A 10,483-nucleotide genomic window follows, 5' to 3' on the forward strand; every position below is an offset into this window, starting at 1 on the left:
AAATGGCATAAAGACAACAAAGTCAAGGTATTGGAGTGATCGAAGTGATAGAAAATTTGTGGGCAGAACTGAAATAGCATGTGCGAGCAGGAGGCCTACAAACCTGACTCAGTTACACCAGTTCTGTCTGGAGGAATGAGCCAAACGTATTGTGAGAAGCTTGTGGAAGTCTACCCAAAAGGTTTGACCTAAGTTAAACAATTTATAGTCAATGCCACCAAATAATGACAAAGTGTATGTAAACCTCTGGCCAACTGGGAATGTGATGAAAGTAATAAAAGCTGAAATAATTTTCTCTACTATTATTCTGACATTTCACATTCTTAAAATAAATTAATGATCCTAACTGACCAAAGACAGTTTTCTATATACACACACACACAAACACATACACTGGTGGCCAAAAGTTTGTAATAATGTACAATTGTTGCTCTTATGGAGATAAATTGATGCTTTTATTCACTAAAGTGGCATTCATCTGATCACAATGTATAGTTAGGTCATTAATAACATGAAAAATTACTATTACTATTTGAAATAAAATGTTCAGAACTTCTTAAAGGTGCAATATCTAACAATTTTCATGTAATACTTGCCTTTTTTTTTTTTTTTTGCCAATGTGTGAATGGCTTGTAACGCAACTTTTGAGTCCTTCCCAGACTTCCTAGGCATTAAAGCCTATAGACTGATTTTCATGCGAAGGAAGCAGGTTGCTTTTGCCAGGAAAATCTAAAGGATGTGACATTTATGCACGCTCCCGAAAGCCTTGCCTCAGTGCTTCTCTTCCGCTATTCAACAACAACAACTGTCTGCAACACTATGTAACATTACTTAGTTATACATCAAAGAATACCTAATACCTTTTTATTCTCATGAAAAAATCCTCCTCGTGAAGCAATGACAGCTTTGCAGATCCTTGGCATTCTAGCTGTCAGTTTGTCCAGATACTCGGGTGACATTTCACCCCATTTCCTGTAGCACTTGCCATAGATGTGGCTGTCTTGTTGAGCACTTCTCATGCACCTTAGTCTAACTGATCCCACAGAAGCTCATTGGGGTTAAGATCCATAACACTCTTTTCCAGTGATCTGTTGTCCAATATGTTTCTTTGCCCACTTCAACCTTTTCTTTTTGTTTTCCTGTTTCAAAAGTTTCTTCGCAATTCTTCCCATAAGGCCTGCACCCCTAAGTCTTCTCTTTACTGTTGTACATGAAACTGGTGAGGCTGAGGACGTGAGGCATCTATTTCTCAAACTAGAGACTGTGATGTATTTATCCTCTTGTTTAGTTGTACATCTGGCCTTCCAAATCTCTTTCTGTCCTCGTTAGAGCCAGTTGGCCTTTGTCTTTGAAGACTGTAGTGTACACCTTTGTATGAAATCTTGTTTTTTGGCAATTTCAAGCATTGAATAGCCTTCATTCCTCAAAACAATGATTGACTGACGAGTTTCTAAAGAAAGAGGTTTCTTTTTTGACATCTTTGACCTAATATAGACCTTAAGACACAGCAGTCTATTGCATACTGTGGCAACTCAAAAACAAACACGAGACAATGTTAAGCTTCATTTAATGAACCAAATAGCTTTCAGCAGTGTTTGATATAATGGCAATTGATTTTCTAGTAGCAAATTATCAATTTAGCAATTATTCAAGGATAAGTTGTTGGAGTGATGGCTGCTGGAAATGGGCCCTGTCTAGATTTTATCAAAAGCTAAGATAACCCCTCTGTGCAATTGTGGCAAGAAGAATAGCTTTTCTGAGATGCGGGTTGGTGCTGCTTTGGCTGCACAAGAGGGACCTACACAATATCAGGCAGGTGGTTTTAATGTTGTGGCTGATCGGTGTGTGTGTGTGTATATATATTCATAAACATCATAACCGATTTAGCAGCAAGGTACCCTCTTTTAGGATTTCATCTGTTAATTTTGGTGCATTTTATCAACTTCAATCTGGTGAGCATTGCCTTGAACTCTTAAAAGGATAGTTGACCCAAAAATGTAAATACTGTCATAACTTACTCACCAAATGTATCGCAAACACGTATTACATTTATTTTTCATCCTTGGACCACAAAAGGAAATGTTAGGCAGAATTTTAGTCTCAGTCACCATTCACATTTATTGTATGGATAAAAAGATTAATGAAAGTGGTGACTAGAGCTTTGTATTTCATTTCAATTTCTCTCTTCTGTGGGCTTGGAACAACATGAGGTTAAGTAAATGTGACAGAATTTTAATTTCTGGGTGAACTATCCTTTTAATGTCCTGTTTAAGTATTTGATTTTCAAAGAAAAACAATGTTAATGTACGTTGGTACATGATTGTATCACGTCTTGCTGAAAAACAAGTGACTGAATAAGAATATTGAAGAGAATATTGCTTCTGAAATAAATTATATTTACACAGTTGAAAGGTATTTTACCAGGACAAGTGAATGACCAATTTACTTGTCCAAAGTACAAGCACATAACAATCCTAAACGTCAAGCCCTGCATTAACTAAAGTTTATGGCAAAAACATTTTATCCCTTTTGCTTTGTGATACATTTAGTGTATCACATTTTACAACATTTTAACACATACATTTCAAATTTGCTGAAATAAACAAATTAAATAAAAAAAGCATTCATATAAAACATAACTTGCTTTGATAAAGAGTTTAGAGCTATTTGCAGAGTTCATAAATCTTTGGTCTTGTCCTGATCCATGTATTTGTGATAAACAGCACCAAGAGTGGTGAAGAAGTTTCCCATGAACAAAACAAGGAAAGTTGAACCACACATGAGAACCTGAGAAGAATAAAAAAAATATTTCAAATCACCATAGAACAAACTAACATAACCACAAAATACTTTTTTTTACATAAAAATATACATGAATTAACATACTGTAGTATTAAAAAATATATGTTTTTATCTAGTGAACACATAATCCACACTGACCTGCCACTCTTTCCATTCTGGAAGCTGGGCCATTTGGAAGAGTGTAATTCCATTATACAGCTGGAAAAACTGGACATACAATGAAATACCATTACATCCTAAGCATACAAACAATTTTACAATATTACATCAGAACTTTTCTGACTTTCCTCTTTCCAGCTATCTATCTATCTATCTACCTGAAATGGTAAATGGTAAATGGTCTGCACTTATATAGCTCCTTTTTAACCTTATCGGTATTCAAAGCACTTTACACTGTGACACATTCACCCATTCATACACACATTCATACACCAGACAATGCGCTAGCCTGCCATTGGGAGCAACTTGGGGTTCAGTGTCTTGCCCATGGACACTTCGGCATGTGGAGTCATGTGGGCCGAGATTCGAACCACCAATCCTGCGATTAGTGGCCGACCCGCTCTACCAACTGAGCCACAAAACCTTCATAATGGTCTCCAGTTCTCAATCAAATTAGATTTTTCACCTGTGCCATCAGCTGAAGCCTTTAACACAATGAGACCCATACAAAATGAACTGAGCTGGTTGCCCAATATTAATGCATTTATTGCACAAGATTAAAAACACTAGCATTAAACTTACATGCCCCAAGAAAAGGAAAGGCAGGAGAAAGGTCAGACCCCTCCACATCCAGGACTGAAACCCCTCTGATCACAAAGCACAAGTATATACACAAGAAAACAATGTATCAGCGCTGACTGATACATCTGAAACATAATTAGGGCAAAAGGACAAGAAAACAACAAGACTACCCACCAACTGTGAGATCCATGTTGTGTCTTTCTCCAAGTGCTCTAAGTCTATAAAGGCAGCCACTTTGGTAGTAATACTGCAGAAACTGAACAAAATCTGAATGAAAACAATAAATTACACAATAAATGAAATAATTGCAAATGCTTGCAAATAACAAAAAGACTTCAATTCTGAGTAGTTATGATCTTACTTATATACATGGAGTAGGACAAGAATTGATTTCTAAACATCTGGTAGAGTTCACCGTCAGGCCTGCGAGACAGACATAAGTTGATGTATACCAGATGCACATTGCTTTTAAATCTCTTTCACTTTCTCAACACCTCTCTCTCCCCCACACTTAATTTCTGTCATTACTCTTCCAAAGATATCTGCCAAAAGGCTTTCTTACTTTAAAATATTTCATTTTAAACGTTAATTCGAAGTACTTTCATTTAAGTAATACTTATAGAGACACACACACCACACCACAATAATACTAAAAAATATATTTTTGCAATACCCACAGATTCAAAAGGTATAAATACTGTGAGTTTAAAGGGATAGTTCACTCAAAAATGAAAATTCTGATAATTTACTCATCCTCCTGAAATCCCAGGTGTTTGTGAAATTCTTTCTTCTGCTGAAAACAAATTAAGGTTTTTAGAAGAATATATCAGCTCTGTAGGTCCATACAATGCAGGTGAATGGTGACCAGACCATTCAAGCTCCAAAAATCATAAAAAAGCAGCATTAAACATTCCTGTGGTTTAATCCATATCTTCTTTAGCAGTATGATAGGTGTGGGTGAGAAAAATATCAATATTTAAGTTTCCATTTATTCCATAAATCTCCACAGTAAAATTTAAGATTTATGATGAAAAAGGACTTAAATATAGATCTGTTTCAGAGCTGAGATATTCTTCTAATTGTCTTAATTTGTGTTCTGAAGAAAAAAGAAAGTCATACACATCTGGGATAACATGATGGTGACTAAATGATGAGAGAATGTACATTTTTGGGTGAAATATTCCTCTAAGAGAGATTGAGTTATTGATACAGTACCAGGTCAACATTACTCCAGAGAGAAAAGTTGAGACATAGTGTTGAAACACCCACCAGCCCTTGATCCTAAAACAAAATAAAAATGTAAAAACACTGCACTGTGAAGAACAGGTAAAGATTAATGATAAAAGTCAATATCATTTTCTCAGGATAGTTTGTAATGTTAATACAATCTATAATTAAACATACAGTAGTCAAAAGTAATTCAATGCAAGAAGTATTACATAATAATTTATTCTCACTTAGAGCCGTTATTTATGAGGATGCTCTCTCTTATCGTCAATGTGCAATAATACCACACCAACAGGAAGTTGAAAAGTGCATCTACAACCCTGAAAAACACAAGAGGGCAAAGCGTTGTTTACCAGATAGAAAGCACCAATATATTGCTATAACCAACTATATTTGGAATAAGAGTTCCATAGAAATATGAGCTCATTTAAAAGGCTAACCCAGTCTATAAACATTTTGAAATCATTCATACAGTATTTGCAAGCTAATTTTAGTGTTTAAGGAATAAACACCATACCTGTAGCTGACCAATAACCGACAGGTGAATGAGAACAATAAGAGCAGTACGGTCAAGTACAGTTTGAACTTCTCATACTCATCTTTATAGGCAAACCTGTACAATGGAGAAACGGAAACAGAAAATAGGCCTTCTGATCTAGATAGAGTCACACAAATGAATGACCTATTCACATTATTCAAAGGAGTCATTAAGGTGTCCATGTTACAACTTAATTAATACTTAATAAAAGAGGATTGTATTCTTATCAGGATTGTAAGAACTTACTTGGACTGTTTGTTAAGGAGTGTAACATTCACATTTCCAAGAACAAGACTAAGGTATATCCTGGAAGGGGAATAGGGTAAAGCATTTCATGTTAGCATAAGTATCATGTCTGTGCTGGAACAATCTGTAAAACAATAGTAGATATTAAGACCAAACACATCATTATTCGCTTCATAATTAACTTATATTACTCACTCAATTATTATTGGAATTTTTTAATCTTTACCACTTTTAATCTATAGCATTTTGCTCTAAGCACTGAAATAGAATAGACAGAGCTGACATTCAAAAACCTGCTTTGAACCATAAAAACCGTAAACCACAGAAGGGAGTGGCATCTCTTATTTGGGAGTGGCAGTAAAGGAACCTGACATCTCTTATTTGCATTACCCGTTCTTCTTTGGCAGAAAGGCCTCCATCTCAAAAAAGACATTTGGTCTTTCGCTTATGGATTCTTGGATGCAATCTATTTTATTGACATCATCTGGATTCGCTATCGATTTGCATCTAAATGAGAAAAACAGCGTGAATATAAATTGCAAGTCTACAACATTTTTAAGAATATGATAAAGCACATATAAATCATGACTGACTCTTCCAGGGATTCGGAGAGATCCTTTAACTTTTTCCTCTGACGTGCAATAGAAGAGGAACAGCTGTCCTGCAACTTCGAAACTTCCTCCAGCTTCTGTTTGTAGAGTCGATGTGTCTCCTGTACAAAACATATAAATAATCAAATAAAAATAAATATATATTATATAGAGATATTGCATAATATAATAATACAACTGTATAATACAATGCATCTTCATACAATGAATTATTATATATATAATTTATATGTGGCAGGGCGGAGGGCGGGGTCGGGTCGTGATCCTACACACCCGGTCCAGTATTAGGCTAATCAAGCCTTTGAGAGGGATAAAGGTCGACTGCAGAGGATCGTGCGGGAGAGAGAGATCATTTACGGACATGTCCGTCGTGTGTGTTTACGTTTGTGTGCTTCAGTTTATTATTAAAATATTATTTATGTTTAAAAGCCAGTTCTCTTTCCATTGATCCCTTTACACTGGAGCCGAAATCCGGGAAGGAGGAGGGATACGCCTTAGTAGAGTTCTCACCACTACTGTCCACCCCAACGGAGCAGCCGCAGCCATCTGCCGGGGGATGAGGAGCCCAGCCGCCTGGAAGAGGACGATGGCCGCCAACCGCGAGGGGAGAAGGGGCTCCTAACCGACCGCCTGGAGCAGTCAGGGCCGCTGCCAGGGGCGCAGAAGTCGCCTACCGGCCACTGAAACGCAGCGGGGTTTGAGACCGCCGACCGCGAGCAGGGAGAGGCTCGCTGCCGACCGCCTGGAGCGGGAGAACCGCTGCCAGGGGTGGGGGAGACCCCTTCTGTTCCCCGAGAACGCGGCGGGTGTTCCGTTCGCCAGGGGCTGGAGGTCTGCCTCTGATCCGCCCGGAGAGGCACAGCTGTCGTCCGATAGAGGGTGGAGGAGTGGCTGAGGAACAAGCTGTGGCGTATCGGAGAACTGGCGAATAAGAGTATTTTTTTTATTTTATTTTTTATCTCTCTCTCCTCTCTCTCTTTCACTGCCGCTCTGCGTTGGCCTTTTCCCTCTCTTTTAAATTTTACAGTGTTTTTTGGGGGGGTACTACACTGTTACAGGAAGTACCTCCCCACCAGTTTAATTATTTCTGTTTCCCTCCCCTTGTCCCCTCCCTCCTCCAGGTAGACGGGGATGACCTGCCGGGAGATGGGGCTTAGGGCACGCCCTCCCCCAGGGAAAGAACAAGGGAGGAATGTGGCAGGGTGGAGGGCGGGGCCTGGTCGTGATCCTACACACCCGGTCCTGTATTAGGCTAATCAAGCCTTCGAGAAGGATAAAGGAGACTGCAGAGTATGGTGCGGGAGAGACAGATTGTTTACTGACATGTCCGTCATGTGTGTGTTTGTGTCTTTTAAGTTTATCATTAAAATATTATTTATATCGTCAAGTCGGTTCTCGCCTACTCCTTTCCATTGATCTCTTTACAATATATAATTGGTATACCACAAGTACCACAGTAGTATCAGAAAGCAGTTATTTCTAGTTAATTACTATATATATATATATATATATATATATATATATATATATATATATATATATGTGTGTGTGTGTGTGTGTGTGTGTCATTTCATTATAAAGATATATAAAATGCTCATGATGTATATGGAAGACGTGTTAAAGAGAGACGAGTAAATATCTCAATTGTTTAGTGCTGTCTGTCGTGCTATTATATTAGCATTGGAGAAAGACCGCTCACCTGGACCTGTTGATAGTCTTTTTCCAGATCCTGCCATTCTTGTAAACATTCGGCCAACCCGGTCGGATTAAATAACATTTCCTGAGAGTGTATTTGATGAAATATAGCGTTCCCAGATAATTGTGTAGGCGATAACGGTCTAATCTACCGTTGAACGAGTGGCATAGCCAACTTGCTCGCTATCTTGACAGACGTCTGTCATGTGAAGGCGGCGTCACAACTCGCGTAGCCAATCAGAGACAATCAGACACCTTAATGCCCCTCCCCGTCAGCATACGTCATAGTTGCTTTGGCGTAGTTAACCCACTCATTCCCCCCACACAAATGGTGAACTGCCAAAAAGGGCGATTAGGGGCGATTAATCTCGTATTATATCATGAAAGGTAAATTGTCAATATATTTATAAAAATTAATATTCATGCGCTTTATAAAGTCTTAACCTATAAGTTGCACTTTCTTTTTTTCCTGGTGTTATTTACACTGTATTATGCAAGTATATGAATCTTTAGCAGCAAATCTTTGATGGTCCTGAGAATGACTCTTGACTCTCACTTATTCAGGAGTCAGTTCACAATGTTTTGATCAAACTTTTTACATTTAGGACAATTGTACAGAGTAAAAGAAATGCATTGTTTCTGTTAAATGAATATTCCTGCTTCAATACAAGTTAAGCTCAATCGACAGCATTTGTGGCATAATATTGATTACCACAAAAATTGTCCTTTTCTATAAACCCGCCCAAAAAATCTGGGTTCCAGTGAAAGGAAGTGAGAGGGGCCAATCCTTAAATGTTAAAATACTCAGTGTTTCTAAAGAATAGCCACAAGACATACACAATATGTGTGTTAACATGATTTAGTGTGATAAAATCACTTACAAACCTTTTCTGTGTAAAGTTATGGCCAATTTTACAACTTCATTGCCATGACGATGTATTGTCAACAAGCCCAAAAGCGACTGTTAAGTATTATTATTTAAAAAACTTTACAGCTCAAATAATACATGAGTTGTAACAGAACAATTAATGTAAGTGCTTTTATACAAGGTTTTATACCAGTAAACCCTCCAAAAATTGGCCCCATTTGTTTCCATTGTAAGAGCCTCACTTTAACTCGATTTGTGCTTTTTTTTAAATAAAAGGAGGTAATCAGCATTATGCCACAAATACTGTCAATTGAGCTTAACTTGTACTCCACCTGAAATATTACTTTACGTTTGATTGTTGTTAGTATTTGTGCTCTGCATTGTCTGTCACTCTCTGCACAAGAATCTAAAGTTCCCAGTCAGAAAGTTGCTGGGAGTCGATTTGGTCTCATGTTGGCATTGCATTGCTGAATATGATTCCATGCCTTATGAAATATTAAGAAATATTAAGTAGCCCTACTTTTTACCATATATTAATGTGGTAAAAAGTAGGGCTACTTTGTTACAATGCAAATAAAAATATTGTAAATGCAAAAATAAAAACATTACCTTCAGTGTGCATTTTAATCGATTTATAAGAAATGCCATTGCTACAGTACAGCTTCGGCTTATCCCAAGAGTAGAAAATATCATAACACAAGAGGCACTTTTGAGATGTGAATCTGAAATATTTAACGGTCACAGTCAGTTTAAAATATAGTGCCTCAATTCAGGGGTGTAAAATAATTGAGTACAAATACTTAAGTTTTATTTTTTGTGATTTGTACTTTACTGGAGTGCAATGTTAACGGAGTACTTGCACATTTATTTAAATACATTTCCCCCCCAAAAATTTACTTTTTACTCCATACAATTTTATTTAAACTTGAAAAGTACTCACTACGTTTTTGCCTGAAGCTACCTTTTCACTGCATCCGACAAACGATAGATGACAGACCAGAGGTCAGTCATTTCAAATGCAGTGTCACACGGCGGCTGTGTGGAGCTCCGACCATCTGCAGAGTGCGACTAAACTGTATGTGACCGCATGACTGAATGTGATGTATTCATTCAAAACTATGATCATCAAGTGAGAAAGATGGACAGTTTTTGTCTTAAAAATGTATCTAATCTAAAATGATCTAAAATTAAGATCTATCTATCTATCTATCTATCTATACATTGTCTTTTTTGTATTTATTTTTTTATAAAAAATTGTTCTTGTGCCTGACGGTTCTGGTGCTCAGTGTTCTGTAGCACTGTCCAGAAGGCAACCATTAAAAAAGGAAGTTGTTTGGGTGAGTGGGGTCCAGAGTGATTTTTCTAGCACTTTTCCTCACTCTAGAAGTGTTTCATTTCTTGGGTAGGGGGCAACCAATAATCCTCTCAGCAGTCCGAACTGTCCTTTGTAGTCTTCTGATGTCTGATTTCATAGCTGAACAAAACCAGACAGTTATTGAAGTGCAGAGGACAGACTCAATGACTGCTTAGTAGAACTGTATCAGCAGTGCCTGTGGCAGGATGAACATTCTCAGCTGGCGAAGGAAGTGAAGGTCAGAGCAGGTGTGGGCATAGAGAGGTCAGCAGCAGCTGATATGGCTGGATTCAGGATAAGTTGCATATGATTTGTCTGCAGGGCCTGATCAGAGGTGGAGGAAGAGAAATGGCAACAGTCAACGCTGTGCCATAAAGAGCAAGTAGCTGCCTTGGACTCAT

General features: G+C 37.8%; 1 protein-coding gene across 2 annotated transcripts; it reads right to left on the minus strand.

Moving 5' to 3' along the window:
- Positions 1–1,559: 1,559 nt before the first annotated feature.
- LOC127636744 (ion channel TACAN) lies at positions 1,560–8,052 on the minus strand. Of its 2 annotated transcripts, none has more exons than XM_052117442.1 (12): positions 7,865–8,052; positions 6,148–6,266; positions 5,945–6,061; positions 5,555–5,614; positions 5,288–5,383; positions 5,001–5,090; positions 4,759–4,824; positions 3,905–3,966; positions 3,718–3,810; positions 3,544–3,608; positions 2,941–3,009; positions 1,560–2,787 (listed from the first exon to the last, which is right to left on the minus strand). In XM_052117442.1, exons 1-12 carry the CDS (start codon positions 7,940–7,942, stop codon positions 2,677–2,679), a joined length of 1,026 nt encoding a protein of 341 aa, XP_051973402.1. In that variant the 5' UTR covers positions 7,943–8,052; the 3' UTR covers positions 1,560–2,676. The 2 variants fall into 2 exon arrangements, 1 of the variants encoding a protein (XP_051973402.1); XR_007969636.1 differs by having other exon boundaries at positions 2,709–2,787; positions 2,941–3,446.
- Positions 8,053–10,483: the final 2,431 nt, after the last annotated feature.

This window comes from Xyrauchen texanus, chromosome 44, assembly GCF_025860055.1.
Source record: "Xyrauchen texanus isolate HMW12.3.18 chromosome 44, RBS_HiC_50CHRs, whole genome shotgun sequence".
NCBI classification, from domain to species: domain Eukaryota; kingdom Metazoa; phylum Chordata; class Actinopteri; order Cypriniformes; family Catostomidae; genus Xyrauchen; species Xyrauchen texanus.